Source organism: Engystomops pustulosus, chromosome 2 (assembly GCF_040894005.1).
Source record: "Engystomops pustulosus chromosome 2, aEngPut4.maternal, whole genome shotgun sequence".
NCBI lineage: Eukaryota > Metazoa > Chordata > Amphibia > Anura > Leptodactylidae > Engystomops > Engystomops pustulosus.
In genome coordinates this window covers 155,478,562-155,499,621 of record NC_092412.1, presented here as the reverse complement: position 1 = coordinate 155,499,621, position 21,060 = coordinate 155,478,562, and the positions used below count along the sequence as shown (strand labels likewise).

Sequence of the window (21,060 nt, the reverse complement as noted above, 5' to 3'; positions counted from 1 at the left end):
ACATGTAACACAAGGTCTCTTGCACACTTTTCTCTTTTTCATTGTACCTTCCATTTCCATGGCAATATGGAAAGGAGGGAGCATTGCATAATGCAGAATTGAGTATTTAACTGCTCTACCGCTGCATCACAACAACGCACTAGCATAGTTCTGAAAACCCAGCTTTTATTTCTGGTCTTAAACGTGAACAATTATGAAGCTCAAATTTGGAGTCTTGCCAGTTATTTAAATATTTCTCTGCTTTCTGTTTTACGGTTTGCTGTAAGTAATAAATGCTGGAGTTTGTATTTGCAACCAATGAAAAAGAAATGTTAATAATTTAGAGCTATTGAGCACCATATCACAGCAGAGTGCTGTATTAATAAAGTAAGCAGGCAAACATGCTTAGACTGTGCCTCAATAATAAGAAATTTAACAACAAATCACACACAAAGTACTGCAATGTGTTTTGTCCAGGCCTTCCACGAGCAGTGACGTGCAATGTGTCTCTTGTTCACATGATGGAAGAATACATAGGTACTGCCACCAAATTGACTCTCAGGATTTTTCAACAACTTTTACTGAGAGAAGAAAGACAATTATACTTGCCATGGGCTAGAAATATGACAGGACAAATGGGGGAAAAAAAACATACAGGGTATAGGACAAGTGATAACCTTTCAGGCTGCGGTCACACGTAGCGTTTTGTTTACGTTTAACGCATGCGGTTTCAAAGAGCTGAAGAGGATATTTGCCTAATTACATTGGTGTCAATTTGCCGTTTACAAAACACATGTGTTAACAGTTTAACACATGTGTTTAAGTCTTTGCTTGCATTTTGTGAACGCAATGTTGACAATGTAATTAGGCGCCTCTCCTCTATAGCTGTTTGAATACGCATGTGTTAGATGCAAACAAAACGCAATGTCTGCCTTGGAGACCAAGTGCGGCACCGTACCGCTCTGTACACGGGGGAATAGATAGGGCATGCCCTATCTATCCCTATGTTAAGCTGCCATGTATCTCTATGGAGAGGGGTCAACACTCCTTCTTTCTATGGCGCCGGACATATGTCTGGATTGTCCAGCATTTCTCTTTATGGATGACTTGATGTATGGTTATTCTATATGTTTAAAGGTGTCCTTGTCTATTACAGAATGGGCATGCTGTTACAGAGGACGCAGGGAAATCTTCAAACAAGGTAAGAAGTCTTGTCCTTTGTCTAACCCCTTGGGTATACAGTCCTAATAGCCCTTCTGATAAGGTGAAAATCCTACACGATAATCATTTCTGTATTTGACGTAAAGGTTAAAGTCTTTAGGTAACATTTGTTTATGGTGGCATGTTAGGAGCTTCTGCTATGTTTTTAATGCTAATCTTGTAAAGTGTGACAGTTTTTTTTCCTCCATATTACTATATACATTCTTTTCCATTTTTTTTTTTTTTTCCCCGGTCACTACCAAAGGTGACTAATTTCTGTTGTTCCTCCACCCCAGTTTTTATTTCAGATTAGCAATTTCATGGTTATTGATGGTTAACGCTACTAAACAAAGTAATTAAGGGAAAAGGACCTTGGTAAATGGAGACAAAGGGGGACATTTATCAGTGCTTCTACACCCGTATGGAAGCCTCTCCTCAGCAGAAGGGAAAATTAATATTTGTATATCTCTTTTGCTACCCATAAAAATTTAAATAAAAAGGCATGATAATCATACAGGTCTCGAAAATCAACAAGAGAACAGTTGGATGCGTACAACAGACTGAAAATACAACACAAAGTTTATTATGAAGCCATGAAGTGAAATAACAAAGACAAGACACATATAAAATAAAAACACTTAAATGGTGCACCTAGTGGGTGCACCTGTTCCCACGGGTCAAAGAATGACCCTATGCTCCCTAACTCAATCTGCCAACAATTGCAAATAACCGTAAATGCAAGGCAAGGTGCAACAAGCAAAGTTAACGATTTTAAAGTTGATGTAAACAAGTATATGCAGGTAATGCGCTCCATCTGTCCTGCTAATACAATACCAGACAAGGTAATCCTCCTAAGACCGAGTAAGAAAAGGTGTTGAGCATAGACAGGGAGCAGGGGAGGTGGAGAACCCTACAATCATACAGGACTCATAATGGTAAAAATGTACATTAGATGTACATTTCTAATTCACCTCCCCCTTTCTAAATCCCCCCCTTGTAGGGCTTATCTTTGATCTGGTAATTTTTGTTTTTAAAATGTCCTTCTCCATTATAGAATGGGCATCCAGGAACAGATGACACAGGGAAAACTGCAAACAAGGTAAAAAGTAATGTTCTTTTCATTCCACCTATAATTTTTATGGTAAATGTTAAAGCTTAGTAGTCTAATGTTGTGTAAGTGGTTGCATGCATATCATGTGTAGGAATGTTGGATGACTGGCCTTTCCTTCTGAGAAAATTGACTTCAGTGAATGACATCCACAAGTTCTGTACAGTTTTTATTCTGAAAGCTTAAATAAATTCTGGATAGATTTTTAGTTGCCATCCATCTTTTATCACAACTACTATTTTACTACTACTATGAGTCTTATCTTTTATACATGGTGCATATCAGAAATGGTTAATCTTTTACTACCCTCTTTTTCGAATTTGTGGCGATTTTGTTTTTTCTCTGGCTATTATGCCTAATAATAGTCTTACTATTATTGTTCAGTCAGACTTTCTCTTCAGCCGTGGCTTAGCTACATGTCCCCCTTCATCAGGAATGAGAGAGACTTTTGCTGCTAAGATATCAGCTAGCGATAGTTGTATTGCTGTATAATAGCAGTTTTTCGAAGATGTTCAGTTCGTGCGGGATGGTTTAACAGGTTCCCTATAAACAAGCTTGGTTCTAGAAACTTGCTTCATACTCTTCCTTGTGGGCAATGGGCCTTCATTTACTTATTAAAAAATTATTATTACTGTATATACTGGCGTATAAGACTACTTTTTAACCCCTTAAAATAATGGCTACAGTGGGGGGTCGTCTTATACGCCGGATATACGGGGGCCGCACTGTGTGAGGTGTTTTTTTTCCCCGTCAGCGCGCAGAGAGCCGCTTCCTGGGACCGCCGCGCATGCGCGGCAGTCCGCCTCTCACAGTCATTAGAAGAGGCTTAGTACGCGCTGACGGGGCGGCGCGCTGTATGCTAATGCAGCCGCCCTGTCACAGCGGTCGGCGTCACAGAGCTGGGGGTCACAGGCGGCACTTACAGAAGCATGTCGGATCTTCATTAATATCGCAGCTTACAGTTATGATCACCAGGCACTTGCTCTCTTGTTTGTTTTGCAAAGTTTTAAGCAGACTTTTTTTCATTTGGGAGAGGGGTAGTCTTATACAGTGTGTATATACCAAATTCTATATTTTTAGGGAAGAAGTTGGGGGTCGTCTTATACGCCCAGTCGTCTTATACGCCGGCATATACGGTAGTAAATTTTAAATATCAAGCTGACATTGCATCAGTTTATCTTATTGTACAATGCTGTTCTATTCTGGGTAACCTTTTTTTAGTTGTGTATATTTATCACAGCAGTTGTGTGTGTGTAGATTTTATTATATCCATTTTGAGCTACCACAACCCCTACTATGGACACTCGCTACAGTCACTTTTTGGTAACTACGCTCAAGATGTATTCCTGTATATATTTATTTACCCTGAGGAGAAGTGATCAATATAACAATGACGTAGGTCTGACATTTGACACCATCACCTACATGTGGTATTTGCCAACTATTTTATGGAACAGTGGTCAACAAAAAAGTATGGTAATACCCCTTGAATTTTAAGTAAAACTACACAAAATGTTAGCCAGGTCACAATAAAGTGACTGTAGATCTACGTAGATCAGCCATAATGAAGAGTTTTGGTTTTTTTTACTCGAAACGCGTAGCTGTTTGTGGATACTATGTGCTGATCGATTTTATATGATGATTCCATAAAGAAGCAAGATTTTTTTCATTAAAAAAAAAGTGCTGGATCATTTGAATCTTCTTCATTGTAGCTCTACGTAGCCCAAACATCAAGAATCATGTATAAAGCAGGGCTATAATGTAAACGTACACAAATCTAATAACTATTTATTAAAGATTGATAATTCGTATACTCTCTTGCTATTGTTTATAAGGTTTATAAGAGTATTAAGCAGAGCTGTGTTCTTAAAGGGTCTTAGAATTTATGGAATTTATTTAACAACCTCTATTTTCTGCTCTGTGTAGCTGTAGTTCCTCAAGCATTGCTCTCCTCCCCCATGCACAGTAGTCTCCTTGTGTACCTTATAACCCAGCGTCAGCATGGGTTTATGAGAGATCGGTCCTGTCAGACTAATCTGATTGGTTTCTACGAGGAGGTAAGTTCAAGACTGGATCTGGGGGACGCTGTGGATGTTGTATATCTGGACTTTTCAAAGGCATTTGACACCGTGCCACATAAAAGGTTGGTATATAAAATGAGACTGCTGGGAATAGGAGAAAATCTGTGTATCTGGGTAAGTAATTGGCTTAGTGATAGAAAACAGAGGGTGGTCATTAATGGCACATTCTCAGATTGGGTTGATGTTACCAGTGGAGTGCCACAGGGGTCAGTATTGGGGCCACTTCTTTTTAATATTTTTATTAATGACCTTGTAGTGGGTTTACACAGTCAAGTTTCAATATTTGCAGATGATACTAAGCTGTGTAAAGTAATAAATACTGAGGTCGATAGTTTAGCATTACAGAGGGATTTGTGGAAGCTTGAGGGATGGGCAGAGAAATGGTTGATGAGGTTTAATGTAGATAAATGTAAAGTTATGCACTTGGGCCATGGAAACAAAAAGTATAATTATGTTCTAAACGGTCAATTACTTAGTAAAACTGAAGCTGAAAAGGACTTGGGCGTATTGGTGGATGGTAAACTTAATTTTAGTGACCAGAGACAGGCGGCTGCTGCTAAAGCAAATAAAATAATGGGATGTATCAAGAGAGGAATAGATTCTCATGATAAAGACATAGTTCTGCCCTTATACAAATCCCTGGTCAGACCACACATGGAATATTGTGTACAGTTTTGGGCACCAGTATATAAAAAGGATATAGTAGAGCTGGAACGGGTGCAGAGGAGAGCAACCAGGATTATTAGGGGAATGGGGGGACTAGAATACAATGACAGATTACAAAATTTGGGATTATTCAGTTTAGAAAAAAGACGACTGAGGGGAGACCTCATTACAATGTACAAATACCTGAACGGACAGTACAAGGATCTCTCCAAAGATCTTTTTATACCTAGGCCTGTGACCAGGACAAGGGGGCATCCTCTACGCCTAGAGGAGAGGCGATTCTAACATCAACATAGACAAAGGTTCTTTACTGTAAGAGCAGTGAGACTATGGAACTCTCTGCCGCAGGAGGTTGTTATGGCGGACTCTATGTACATGTTCAAGAGAGGCCTGGATGCCTTTCTGGAGAGAAAAAATATCACGGGTTATGGGGATAAAACATTTATTTAATTCTTGAAGGTTGGACTTGATGGACTTGCGTCTCCTTCCAGCCTTATATACTATGATACTATGATACTATGATTCTCCAAAATGGGAGACCGCTATAATTGGCAGAGCCAGGTCCTAGAGCCAACCGCTACAGACAGTGGTAGACTGTGGGCACAGTAGACTGTGGGCTGAAGCTTGCATGCTGCATTTCAGTGCAGCACTACGGAAGGTTGTAACACGGCTCACTCACAGGAGCAAGAGATAGGATGCTGCACTTCAGTGCAACACTAGGGAAGGTTGTAACAGTCACAATTCACACAGTTTTCACAACAAGAAAAAGAATGCATTCAAAAGGCTCATGTATGATGCAAAAGTATAAATCCAAGTTTATTGCAAAACATTTTTTGACAAGACAGACAATCAAAGAACAGACATTTAAAATCTGTGGACTGTGGACCCCTGAGGAAGTCGTTTGGATACGACGAAACGCGTGGGGAGCCCGCCACCCCTGACCACCTGTGCCTCTCCTGACTGCTCTTAGGCTCACCGTTGACACCTTTGCTTGGGTGCCCTTACACTCCTTCTTCTCGTTACCCCTTTGTCAACATGCTTACCCTGTAGCAATATCACTTTACTTTTTCAAAGGGTCCTGAGGTTGGTAATATTTTCTCGGCATTTATACACCTACCCGGTGATACTGTGTTTCTTGGGCATCTAGCAATATAGCCTTCATCTCATTATTGAGCAGTCGGGCAGGCCTTGCATCGCTCATTTTGTGTTGGTCAGGAGGTTGTTTACAGTTCACCAAACTGGGTGACTGTATGTATTCCTGTACATAGTGATTTTTAATTGATTTTAAATGTCTGTTCTTTGATTGTCTGTCTTGTCAAAAAAATTTTTGGGAATAAACTTGGATTTATACTTTTGCATCATACATGAGCCTTTTGAATGCATTCTTTTTCTTGTTGTGTTTTCGGTTAATTAATTGTGCATTGGCTCTATTAATACTTGGTTGTGCTACACCCCCCCCCCCCTGTTGTTATTACAATTCACACAGTTTTGTTACTGAATAATATTTGCACCGCACTAGCACAATTGTTTTGCAAGCAGTTCACAGCACTCCTTGTGCCAAGAAGTCTTGCCTGTAGTAGCATCTTTGACACCTGTACAGGTGTTACAGCAACCTCTTACAGACCTGCATCATAAAGGTTAGTGTTATTTATTCATTTATTATATATAAAAATTAATTAAAAAAATTAAAGGCTTTGTAAATGCGCACCACCAGAAAGAACAACTTGTCTCACAAAAAGAAACCCTCAACTAGTGTCATACATGTAAAATTAACAAAGTTAAGTCTTTTTGATCTTGATGAGGGAAAAAGAAAAAAGTGGCCATTTCCTATATGACAACACTGGTTGCGACCTCTATGGGTTTATTTTAATTATTTTAACTGGTTAAGGACCAGGCCCTTGTTTTTTCATGTCCATTTTTCACTCCCCACCTTCAAAAATCTATAACTTTATTTTATTTTTACACATAAAGAGCTTTGTGACGGCTTGTTTTCTGCGTAACAAATTGCACTTCATGGTGAGGGTATTGAATGTTCCATGACATGTACTGGGAAGCAGGGAAAAACCGCATTTGCTCCGTATTTTGTGGGCTTGGATTTTACAGCTTTCACTGTGCACCCCAAATGACATGTCTAATTTATTCTTTGGGTCGATACAATTTTGGGGATACCAAATTTGTATAGGTTATATAATATTTTCATATATTTACAAAGATTAAAACCTCCTGTACAAAAATATATAATTATTTTTTTTTAAATTTGCCATTTTCTTGCGCTAATAATTTTTTCATACTTTGTTGTATGGTGCTGTGGGTGGTGTCATTTTTTTTAGTGACTTTTTATTTATTTTTTTAGTGACATTTTCGTCTTTGGGGGGTATTTTCCTTTAATTTCTCAAACTTACACTCACTATTTGCAGCTGATAGCTGGTAGATAGCAGGTACCTTACCCCTCTGGCTGTCTTTGGTTGCTTGCCATCGGAATCCGTAGCTAGACGGTGGAGAGGAAAGGAGGGGTACTAGCATATGCGCGCTCATATTCATTAGCTTTTGGGTGCAGAAGAATATCATTGCCTGCATCGTGTAAAAAGCAACAGGACCTGCAGTGATGTCATAAGCATGTGATTAATCACATGCTTCAGGGCATCCACTTACATACCAGTAATGGAAAACTTAGGGGATCCTCTCAGAGAGGTTGTCTTCTTCACTGTGTATGTAAGTGTCTGTACAAGCAGTAACTCTAATTCTGTGTTCTGATTGGCTGAGCTGTTTGTGCACGTTCAGTTGAATTTCTGAGTGCTATTGGCATCATTGCCCATAGCTGATGTCAAAACCTGGAAGTCCTGCCCATTTCAGGAAAAGCTGAGTGTATTACAGATAGGACTAATAGATATTTGAGGCTATGTCTCAGGATAGGAAGAAGCCAAAAGCCTGATAGAAACTTTACAGTTAGGCTTTAACCAAGACTTTTTTTCACGTTCATTCTGCTGTCAATTTATGGCTTCAATGTAATTGAAAATGGGGGAGCCCTGTTTTAGAATTTGGTGTGTTCGGCTTTACTGGAACTGATAAGCTGCTATTCTGTAGCCCTGCATACATACACTGCTGCTATGTGCTATAAAGCACTCTATGTATGCCAGCGAACAGAGAATATCGCCGCAGATGGCTGTCAATTGTATAATGTAGTTGATACCTTTGTATTACCGGTATGTGTGGAACTGAAACTCCTGGCAAATTTCCAGCAGACGATCCTGGACAGTTGCTGTTGATCATGGTGTGAAACTCAACCTATGCAATGCACAAGTTGAGCTCCGACCCCTGCTCTGATAAAAATTGCAGAATTAAAAGCTTCAGAAGCCAACCACTTTTTGCTGGTTTGTGATGCCTGCATTGCAGCTTGGGTAGATTCACTAGCCATTTCATTACATGTGCCGATGGCTAATAAACATCTTCTGTGGAAAGATTTTCAGAGAAAATCCAGAATGTTTGTAACAAGAGAGTTCAGTGTTAAAGGGCATCTACCACCAGGACAAAGGATTGTATGCAAATGAGCCTAAGGGCTTCAGTTACCATAGGCGTTAATGTAGCTTGGAACCCCTCAGGCTCTTTCATCCTAGTAGTAGATGCCCTTTAAACTCTCCAACTTCATAAAAACAATTTACATCTCACTTCAAAGATTTTTTGGTTGATACCATGAAAAAAACGTGATCTAGAAGCTGCTCAGCTGCTTGCCAACATACTGGTAGTGGTATTTTAGGCCAATTTCTAATTATAGGTTCCCTTTTAAGGAGTGATTTTATTTATTTTGGAGATTTTAGAGATGGCAGGTTCTACACTTCTTTTACTATGAAAATTGAGGCTAATAATTGGATACAGTAATGTAATTTGCATTATTCTTGCACTCCTCTCTTGCAATTCTACAGCTTGACGGCTTGCTTATAATAGAAATTCACTGGTCAGCCTCATTCCAGGAATTTCCTTCATTTGCTCTAGCCTTTATCTCACTGAAAGATGAGTAAACTGAATGCCAAGATGGAATGTACTGTTTCGTTATTAACCCTTTCATACCAGAGGTTAGTTGTTTCTGTACTAGCAGATGAACTAAAGAAGTGATACTTGGTATTTTAAATATTTACATGCACTACTAGTCCATGCTTCTTTGTAGCCCAGGCGGTTTATAAGCTCTTCATTGTACAGTAACGGGCACATGGAGTGTTCATAATACTCTGCATCATTTATGGCCTCTGTGGGCTTGTACACACTTATGCACTGACGGTAATGTATGGTATGAGCGCATGTGCATCCCAAATAAATATATACATACAGTAATTATTGAGTAAATATATTAAATACTAAGTATATTTCTGTAGGTGCTGATGACAACAACAAGCCATCTAATCCACTCTGTCAAATCAAACAATGGATGTCCATAAATTAAAGGAACACTTTTCCCAGATTTTACCAAAATAAACTAACAGCCACTTTAGGGAGGGTATAAAATGGAATTCGGGGGGGTTGGGGGGGTATGAACAAAATGGTTTGGTTGTGCATAGCCTTACTTCTTACATGTGACCACAATGGCATGAAAAAAGTGCTATTTTCCACATGGAAAATAAGCTGTTACTGAATATTCTTGAGTACAGTGTTTTCCTCTGCTGTCCTAAGATATTCATAAAGGATAGGGTAGACCTGACAAATTTGATTTAATTCTTCTTGGATTTGATGGATTTCTTTTCCTACTTTCCTACCTTAGTAGAAGAGGGACTTGTATATTTGAATAAACACATTCAAAAAGGCTTATTATTCCAATTAATGTCAGATGTCTACAAAAACTGATATACAATGCAGTTTAAGTTCCAGCGCACATTTTTTGTTCCTGTTAAGGAGAATGGAACAATTTATTTTCTTCTATTGTGCCGCAGGAGTGAAGAAGATGCCTGTCACAGTTAGAACTGCTAAGTACTTTAATTACAGCAGCATTTATCTCTGGTTAAAATGATTCCTCAGTATCTGTACCTGATAGTTTAAAGACACATTACCTGTACATTCAATCATAGATATGGATCTATATATTCCAAGTACTAGTGACCTCTGTATCAAGACTTAGGGCTCATTGACATGACCATTGGGGGGAACGTATGTACAGCCGCAAGCTTGCCTAGAGTGCACGCGCTTGGTACAATGAGCGCAACAAGTGCTCACCATTCCGAGCCGTAGCCGCAAAAAGATAGAGCCTGCTCTCTTTGGCGGTATCTACGGCAGTGCAGCTACTATTTTCTATGGAGAGGAGCGGGGGCGAGCAGCACTCACCCCCTCCTCCCCTCCCATGCGCTGTCTGGGGGCGGGCCGTCAGACGTTCCGATGGATTCGGAACACATGGGGGAATTTAACATTTACATTTGTGTCGCAAGCCATGTACTTACATGCATTGGGAAGAAGAATGTGATCTCTGGTGGACCTGATCGGTGAAGCTACACATGCAGGATATCGGGCGCACTATCTTCATGAATCGTGGCAGAGTTCATCCTCATCGGACAGTCCGGATCGAGGATCGCGCAGGGACCGTGTAAGAAAATGTGCCCAATTGTGTTCACTATGTGCATGTGTATACCATAGTGGCACAATTTCTGACCTATCGGCTTCTTGGTTTTAACACTTCGTGTTGTGGTAACAGATTCCCTTTATTTTTGGGTTCTCCCACGTCCCCACAGTCAATGCCAAACATATCCAAAAACAGTTTTTATCCGATTCCTGGCTTTTTTATTTCAAACAATAATTTTTAAATAAAACTTTACCTGGCTCCCTGCCTAGTTGTCCCCTGGGCAAATTCTACCATTTTAAAATATTTAAAAAACCGCCTACATATACTCACTCCTCTTCATCTTGATCCAGGCGCTTGTTTTCGCTAAGCTTGACACACAGGGAGCACCTAGAAAAGAGTTTTATACAAAGCAGCATGGACATCGGGGAGAACATGTCCGGCTCTCCGGGCTGCTAATTATGCACCTCCCTCTCCCATGCTGGGAGAGGGAGGTGATTTCACACCAGTGATGTGAACTTACACCTCCTGCGGGATAGATTACTCCCTCTCCCATTTTGGAGAGGGAGGTGACGTCACTAATGGTGCATCCATAATTAGCAGTGTTTAGATGCGCATAATTAATGGTGGATATTTACCAGAAGTGTCTAAAAGCAGAACTGTTATAGTTGCCCATGGCCACCAATCTTGGCTATCATTTTCCCACAGCTGTTTAAAGCAGATTGGTTTCCATGGGCAACTATAACATTTTTACCTCAGAAACCTCTGATAAATCTGCTCCAAAGTATAAGTGAAATCTTCTCTCAGTAACAATTTCCATTTTTTCACATTTGCCATAAGTAACTACACATCTTTAAGACACTCAAAAGGTGAAGCTTTTGCTCTGTGTTCTGTGTTGAATGACATTTTGCTCTACGGATGCGGAGCTACAACTAGCTGTAGCTCCCAGCTTACAACAAAATAGAATGGGTTAACCAAAATATTTTATGTATCTATAGACTGGCTGCCGCTGTCTCATTTCGGTGACTGGCTGCCGCTGTCTCATTTCGGTGACTGGCTGCCGCTTAGTCTATGGAGAGATTTATCATAAGTGTCCATGGCACCCAATCAGAGCTCAAGTTTCAGTTTTGCATGGCTGTTTATGAAATTACAGCTGATCTCTGATTGGTTTCCATGGGCAACTGGAACAGTTTTACCTCAGACATTTTCTGATAAATCTCTGTATCCCTAACCATCTTACCCCACACGTGAGCTCTCTTCTACTCATTACCTGTGTAGCCAATCAGAGCTCACATGAATTACCTGTGGCAGAACAGCAACCAATCACGGCTCGGCTTCCAACTGCCGCAGCAGCAGTAGACATTTGCTCATGTATATGGTGGTTAACCCCTTAACGCTCTGCGCCGTAGCTCTACGGCGCAAAGGTATAAGGAGTGTATGAAGAGGGCTCACGGGCTGAGTCCTCTTCATACAAGGGTGGGGGTTTTTGCATATTGCAGAAAACCCCCACCGCTAATAACCGCGGTTGGTTCTTGCACCGATCGCGGCTATTAACCTTTTCATTGCCGCCGGCAAAGTCGCCGGCGACGTTTAAAAGACGGTCAACGCCATCTTTATTACTATCGCCGCGCCCCCGAACGTCATCGGGGGGCGGCGATCGGTTGCCATGGTAGCCTCAGGTCTTCGTTTGACACAAGGCTACATGGCTTCTAGAGATTCGTTACAATGAGCCAGTGGCTCATTGTAATGAATGTGCTGCAAAAATGCCATATATTGCAATACAGAAGTATTGCAGTATATGGTAGGAGCGATCTGACCATCTAGGGTTAATGTACCCTAGATGGTCTAAAAAATAGTGGGAAAAAAAAAGAAAAAAAAAAGTTTAAAAAATAAAAAAAATTTGTAAAATATTAAAAATTCAAATCACCCCCCTTTCCCTAGAACTGATATAAAACATAATAAACAGTAAAAATCACAGACACATTAGGTACCCCAAAATGCCGCTCTATCAAAATATAAAAATGGTTACGGCCGGCGGTGACCTCCGAGGCGGGAAATGGCGCCCAAATGTCCGAAATGCGACTTTTACACCTTTTTACATCACATAAAAAATGATCAAAATGTCGAACAGACCTCAGAATGGTAGCAATGAAAACGTCGGCTCATTTCGCAAAAAATGACACCTCACACATCTCCGTGCACCAAAGTATGAAAAAGTTATTAGCGTCAGAAGATGGCAAAATGTTTTTTTTCTTTTTTGTACACATTCGTTTAATTTTTGAAAATGTATTAAAACACAATAAAACCTACCGTATATTCCGGTGTATAAGACGACCTGGTGTATAAGACGACCTGGTGTATAAGACGACCTGGTGTATAAGACGACCCCTTCCTGTTAAAATATAGAGTTTAAGATATATTCGCCGTATAAGACTACCCCTTTTCCAACGCATACAAAACACCGGTAAAAATTTAAAAAAAAACAGATTTGAATTTAACATGGTCCTTTTTTTAATTTAAATTCTTATGACATGCAGGTATATAGCAGGAAAACTGTCGCTCATTAACATAAGGCATACAACAACAACATTACCATCGTCCATTTTACTGTAAATGTTACCATACTGTACCTTAAATTTTTATTTTATTAAATATTCCATGCCATGTTCCAAATGCAATGAAAATGGTGAAAAAACGCATTTGCGCCATTTTCTTGTGGGCTTACGTCTTTCACTGAACGCCCCAAATTACATGTCTACTTTATTCTTTGGGTCGGTATGATTAAGGGGATACCAAATTTGTATAGGTTTTATAATGTTTTCATACATTTACAAAAATGAAAACCTGTACAAAATTTTTTTTTATTTTTGCCAACTTCTGGCGCTAATAACATTTTTATACTTTGGTGTACGGAGCTGTGGGTGGTGTAATTTTTTCCGAAATTTGATAATATTTTCAATTATATCATTTTTAGGACTGTACAACCTTTTGATCACTTTTTATAGATTTTTTTTATGTTTTTCAAAATGGCAAAAAAGTGCCATTTTCGAATTTGCGCGCTATTTTCCGTTACAGGGTTAAACGCATTGAAAAACCGTTATCATATTTTGATCGGGCATTTTCGGACGCGTCGATACCTGATGTGTTTATGATTTTTACTGTTTATTTATATTTATGTCAGTTCTAGGAAAATGGGGGTGATTTGAAATTTTAGGTTTTTTTATTATAATTTTTTTATAACCTTTTTTTTTTTTTTGTTTATACTATTTTTCAGACTCCCTAGGGTACTTTAACCCTAGGTTCTCTTATCGATCCTATCATATACTGCCATACTACAGTATGGCAGTATATGGGGATTTTCATCCTCATTCATTACAATGTGCTATCAGCACATTGTAATGAAGGGGTTAAAACGAAATAGCATCGGGTCTTCGGAAGACCCGAGGCTACCATGGAGACGGATCACCGCCCCCGCACATGCGCTGCTATCTTTTTGAGGTTGCCGGCAAAGCTGTGAAAACACCCGCGATGGGGGCTAGCAATATGCAGCAAAGACTTACCGGCTATGGAGAGGGCTCAGCGCGTGAGCCCTCTCCATGCAGCGCGACCCGACCGCCGCCTTGAATACACGGCAGGCGGTCAATTACCGGCGTATAAGACGACCCCAGACCAGAAAGAAGATTTTTCAGTCTTCAAAAGTCGTCTTATACGCCGGAATATACGGTATATAAATTTGGTATCACCGCGATCGAAACAAAGAATAAAACTGAGGTGTTATTTGGAGCGCATAGTCAAAGTCAAAAACTGAGCCCACAAGAAAGTGACGGGTTTTTTTCAATTTTTCCACATTTGGATTTTTTTGCCAGCTTCGCAGTACACGGCATGTTAAAATAAATAACATTACGGGAAAGTAAAATTTGTTACGCACAAAATAAGCCCTCACACAGGTCTGTACACGTAAAAATGAAAGTTATGGATTTTTGAAGTTGGAGAGCGAGAAATGAGCGGAAAAACCCTCCGTCCTTAAGGGGTTAATAAGGGGATTTTGCATAGCACGTGGTGAAAATTTCGGCTCAAAACAGAGTATGACATTCCATGAGTCACAGACAATGCAAAATTTGGTGCTTGTAAACGTAACGGTACAGATTCCTTTAGCGGACACACGCCTTTATATATTAGAGTAAGCTTTTGTGATCTTTTCAATAGAGAGGCTGCATTGTTACTTCTGCTTATGTAAGCGACAGACTCTTCTGGATTGCTTCCACGATGGAACAGATCACCATGATTAACTGGGGACGTATTGAGAGGCTGCCTCTATTAACACATGTGAATCTCCACTGCTCCGGAGCATTGGGAAACATTGATCATCTTTATCTGAACTTCCATTAGTGCTCCTTTAATATCCAACTCGCTGTCTGCTATTTTCAGACAATACATTTCACTCAAATAGTACAGCATGTTTTCTTGTGCTCTGAAAGAAGACCTTCCTTTTAAACTAGAGAATCTCTACCCATCTCTCATTTTATCTACTATTTCTCTTTCCATCTCTTTATTTATCTAATCTCGTTTTATCTCTCTATGTACTTGCTGTTGCAAAATGAATAATCCACTTTTGCAGGACGAATTTTGAGTCGGTATGAGGCAGTTCCAAACAAGTCCATTTCTGTAAACTGCCATGTCTGTCTGGGCTTGTAAAGGTATATATCAGAAGAATTAGAAGCACCAAAGGCTAATGTGACTGTTTGTCAGTCCTGCGATATATGGGAGGAGGGCAGTAGCTGCAATGTGTGTCTCCAGTTGAAAGCATGGGAGTTTTGATGGGTATTGATCTTATCTTGGACTCCTTGTGTCCTGCTCATTATAGCAAGAGGTGACACAAAGCTTTTATGTGATCGGATTACTGGATCATTACAGGCAACCACCTCCTTTACCACTGCCTCAGTGGCAGGAAACTCAAGAAAAAGCCAGGGGTTTTATTCCTGTAAATTCCCTTCAGGGAAACTTCACTTTCAAAATGAAATGGGGGTTTTAATGTTACTTATTGTGGTCACCCAGAACGCAAGGGTATCAAACATACCTAAAATAAAGTACAGAAAGCAAATATTAGAGAGACTGAAAATGGCTGAATAGTTGATGGCATTATTGAATTGTTTGATGTGATTGTTGAAAAAGCTGTGGTCGGGTTGTCAGTCCAGATCTCTCCAGTATGTAATAAAAGCCTGCGGTACAAATTGCCCTGAAATGCTTTTTCCACCCATAGCATATCAATCTGTGCTGCCTGTCTTATTTGTGCCCTTTTTTTGTGAGAGGACCCACTGCCATTTCAGCAGTAATGCCGCAGCTTTCAGAGAGCTCCATTGGTGGTGTTTTTTTTTTTTACCTAACAGAATATAAGCCTGAAAGTTGTCCTATACTGCATGTACCCTTAAAAAATCTTATTCATGAATAAATAAATCTTAAAGATTGTAAGCTCTTGCGAGCTGGGCCCTCACTCCCTATTTTTTCATATGTCCATGTTATCATTCTGGATGTAGAAGGTAGATAGCTTCAGATGGAATGGGATAGTAGGCACGCAAAACAAAACGGGGTTAACCCCAAGTGGGATATTTCTACGATGATTAACAAGATAAGATGCGCCTCAAGTAGTCTCCCACCTGAAATCGCTAAATTAGCACTTTTATAATGCATTGGATCCTAGGCTGACTTGTCCTCCTTGATGTGCTTCACTTCTGTGCTCCAGGTAACCCAAATCTTGCAATGAACATCAAAGAACTATATGACATAATTCATATTTAAGCCACATGCATTTCCCTGATAACCCCATCTAGGTCTCTGCTGCTGCTGTATCAAAAGCAATAGTTTGGCCCCTCAGCAACAGGGAGCTATTTAATAATTCCCAAATTATTTCTACCATGTTTAGTGTGGGGCATTGAGGGGGAAAAGATGGAAGAAAGACAAAGTTCCTCAAATGCCTGCATGACGTGATATCATTATATAAAGATTTTGCTGCAGTTGTTGTAAAACATTTGGTCGTAAAAGGCCACTAATATACACTTAGCCTTCCTCATGTCATCACAGGGGTACGGGGGGATGTTGGAATCTTAAAGTGGCATTCCCACAAAGACAAGTTTCTTTAACCCCTTAATGACCGCCCTATCGGGTTTTTACGGCGGTCATTAAGGGTACTTCTTCTGATGCAACGCCTTTCTACGGCGGCGCATCAGAAGAAGTTTTCGGGACACCGGGTCTCGCTGGTGCCGGTGTCGGGCTGTGATATCACAGCCCAGACCCGGCACTAACACCCGGGATCGGAAAAACTCAGATCCCGGGTGTTTAACCCCTTGCACGCCGCGGTCAAGCATGACCTCGGCGTGCAAGTGTGTCCCCCGTGGATCGGACCCCCCGGTGTGCTTACCGGGGGATCCGATCCCTCCTGCCGCTGCCCCGGGTTCCGACGAGTGACCCGGGGCTGTCGGCTCCTCTTCTCACCGGGTCACTCGTCGGAAACCTCTTCCTGGCAGGACCCGGCTGTAAGTAACTGAGCATGCGCAGCATGCTCAGTTACTTTCACTATACACTGCAATACAAGTGTATTGCAGTGTAAAGGCTTGAATAAGCGATCGGATGATCGCTTATTCAAGCCAAGAAGTAGAAAATGTAAAAAAGTAAAAAAAAAAAAATTAAATCTTTTTATAATATAATTAAATAATTAAATAAATAAATAAAATAAAAGTCCCATAATCTCCCCAGTAACACATAAAATGCAAATAAAGTATATAAAACACAAAACACGTACATATTTGGTATCACCGCGTCCGTATTAATCTGTACAATAAATCTAAATCAATATTGAACCCGCTCGGTGAACTACGTAAAAAAAAAACTCGAAAAACTTCCCATAATATACAATTTTTCATCAAACACCATCACAAAAAATGTTCTAAAAAGTGATCAAAAAAAGTTACGGTATCTAATATGATACGACTGAAAAGAACAACTGTTTTTGCAAAAAATAAGCCCTCAACCAGATCTGACAACAGAAAAATACAGAAGTTATGGCCCTGAAAAGTTGTCAATAGTAAAAACAATGCGATTTTCTCCAATATTGGTTTTGCTCAGGAAAATTGAGCAAAATAAGAAAAACTATATAAATGAGGTATCACCGCAATCGTAGTGAACCAGAGAATAAAGATAAAATATTATTTTTACGTTACGGTGAGCGGGGGGGGGGGGGGAATGCTCACAATCCAAAATAAAAATTGATGATTTTGTTTGTGTCCCCCTTGAAATAGTTAATAAAATCTCATGAATAAGCTTTAGACTCCCAAAATAAATTATTTATACATTGTATCTCATCCCATAAAAAATAAGCCCTCATATGATCGCATTACCAAAAAAAATAAAAATTTATAGGTCGTACAATGTGACAATACAAATCTGCTGTGAATGGCGCCTCCATTCATTCTATACTCGGCCGTGCGCCCGTACAGCAGTTTACCACCACATATGTGGTATCAGTACACTCGGGAGGAATTGGGCATCAAGCGTTGCAGTGCGTTTCATCATTTAATTTATTCTGAAAATGTCAGTTTTGGCCTAAATGAATGTATTTCCAAAAAAATTCCATAGTTTCTAAATCGCAGGTCCATATTTTTTAACCCATGTGAAACACTTAAAGGGTTAATGGACTTAATAGAAGTTGTTTTACATATGTTGAGGGGTGAAGTTTCTATAGTGGGGTCAATTATGGGGTTTTACTATTATTTAGGCCTCTCAAAGTCACTTGAAAGCTGAGTTGTCCCTCAAAATGTGAGTTATGGCAATTTTCATGAAAATAAGAAAAATCGCACCTAAAGTTCTGCACCTCATAACATCCTAGAAAAATGACCGGAAGCATAAAATATCATCCCAACATAAAGCAGATATTCTGTAAATGTTAATTATCAAACTTTTTGGGTAGTTTTACTTCCTGTCTGGAAACCAGAACATTTCAAACTTGGAAAATGAAGAATTTTTACAAACTTTTGCCAAATTTTCACTTTTTTTCAGAACGAAACGCAAAACTTATCACTTAAATTTTATAACTAACATGAAGTACAATGTGTCACGAGAAAACATTCTCAAAATCACCAGGATATGTTCCGAAGTTATAACCAATTATCGTGAGACATGTCAGATTTGAAAAATCGAGTCTGGTCATTGAGCTGAAAACTAGTGTCGGTGATAAGGGGTTAATGTACTCAGGATAACAAAATAACTCATTCTCTAATTCACTGCATTTACAGCATTTCACAAATATATATCTAATCTGTCCCTATCAGTCCTGGTGTACACCATTTCAGTTGCCTCTGGTTTCCGACCCTGTATAGGGTAAATTAAAGTGTCAGATAAATAGGTAGAAGGAGCAGCGCTGTGGATAACCGGATTAAATCCAATGTGGTTGCAGGCTTCAAGGAACTGACTCAGGATCCCATATGCATACAAACTCCAAGGAAGGAAGCAGCACTCCAAGATAAATAGTGAATATTTATTCCACCAGTGGTAAGGCACTTACCCAGTGGCGTAACTACCACCGTAGCAGCCGTAGCAGCTGCTACGGGGCCCATGAGGTTCAGGGGCCCGGGGATGCACGGACCCTGTGTGCAGTGCTTTGCCAAGTGGTATGGGAATGCACTGCCGGGTCCCTGACAGATCGTGTCCCCGGGCCCCTCCCTCTGTGTCTCGGCTACTGCCCCTCTCCTGGATCGCCAAGTCCCTGACCCGCCCGTCCGCTAGCCACCCCCCTCAGCCGGCACAGGTGACCGCAGCCCGCCTAACACACTGGCCGCTGACACATTCCACCGACGGGACAGTTGACACCACGCCCCCCGTCCCAGTGAACGCACCCTCTACCCTCCCGCCTGGCGAACGCACCCTCTGCCCTCCCGCCTGGCGAACGCACCCTCTGCCCTCCCGCCTGGCGAACGCACCCTCTGCCCTCCCGCCTGGCGAACGCACCCTCTGCGCTCCCGCCCGGCGAACGCACCCTCTACCCTCGCCCCCCCCGTCCCGGATGTGCAACCACTCCAACCCCCCCTCCCTCCTGCCCGAACACCCGCCGCAACACCCGCCCGAACAACCACCGGAAACACCCGTCTGATGCCACGGCCGGGTGGTCATCCAAACATCTTAAAAGGTATGTATATGCTGTGTATATATGTATATATTGTGTATTTATGTATATATTGTGTATTTATGTATATATTGTGTGTATATGTGTATTTACAGTGTGTATATGTGTATTTACATGTTTATACTGTGTGTATATGTGTATTTACATGTTTATACTGTGTGTATATGTGTATTTACAGTGTGTATATGTGTATTTACATGTTTATACTGTGTGTATATGTGTATTTACATGTTTATACTGTGTGTATATGTGTATATGTGTATATACTGTGTATATTTCTGTATATATGTATATTCTGTGTATATTGTATATATACTGTGTATATGCGTATATGTGTATATACTGTGTGTATATGTGTATATAAATGTATATACTGTGTATATTTCTGTATATATGTATATTCTGTGTATATTGTATATATACTGTATATGCGTATATATATGTATATACTGTGTATATTGTGTATATACTGTGTATATTGTGTATATATGCATATACTGTGTATATTGTGTATATATGCATATACTGTCTATATATGCATAGATGCAAATGCTGTATTTATTGTGTGTGTATGTATATGTGTGTGTGTGTGTATATATATATATATATATATATATATATATATATATATATATATATATATATATATATATATAATGCATGTGTCTTTTTGTATATGTTGTGCATATAGTATGTATATATATGCTGTATATACTGAATGTGTGTATTCCCCGTATGTGTGTATATGCTGTATATACTGAATGTGTGTGTATTTGCTGTATGTGTGTATATTCTGTATGTATATGCAGTATGTGTGTATTTGGTCTTTTTATACTGTATGTATGTGTATATTTGGTCAGTGTATATACTGTGTGACTTTGTATACACTCTGTATTAGTGAATAAATGTATATGAGTGCATAAATGTGTGTGTGTATAAGTCTATACTTGTATGTATATGGGTGCGACTATATATGTGTAGAACTTTATGTGTATATAAGTATATAAAGGTGTGTATGTATCAGTATATAAATTTGTGTACTTGTATAAATATGTCCATGTAGGGGTACATTCACAGGAATGTATGGAGAGGGGAGGGGTGAGCCGCGATCACCTTTCCTCCTCTCCAGCGCACCGATGTGTGCCTGCCAGGCTATAGCCGGATGGGCACACATTTATGTATATTTTTTTTAAGTGGAAGGGGGGCCCCATGCAGAAATCTGCTATGGGGCCCAGCCTCTCCTAGTTACGCCACTGCACTTACCACTGGTGGAATAAATATTCACTGTTTATCTTTGAGTGCTGCTTCTTTCCTTGGA

At 40.0% G+C, this 21,060-nt stretch overlaps 1 protein-coding gene across 1 annotated transcript in view; it reads left to right on the top strand.

Moving 5' to 3' along the window:
* Positions 1-21,060, top strand: part of RPS6KA1 (ribosomal protein S6 kinase A1) — a 139,918-nt gene that overhangs the window by 10,019 nt on the left and 108,839 nt on the right. Inside the window, exons 2-3 of the mRNA XM_072137046.1 lie at positions 1,136-1,180; positions 2,234-2,278. Of these exons, the coding sequence (XP_071993147.1) occupies positions 1,136-1,180; positions 2,234-2,278 (90 nt within the window). The remainder of the gene's footprint in view (positions 1-1,135; positions 1,181-2,233; positions 2,279-21,060) is intronic.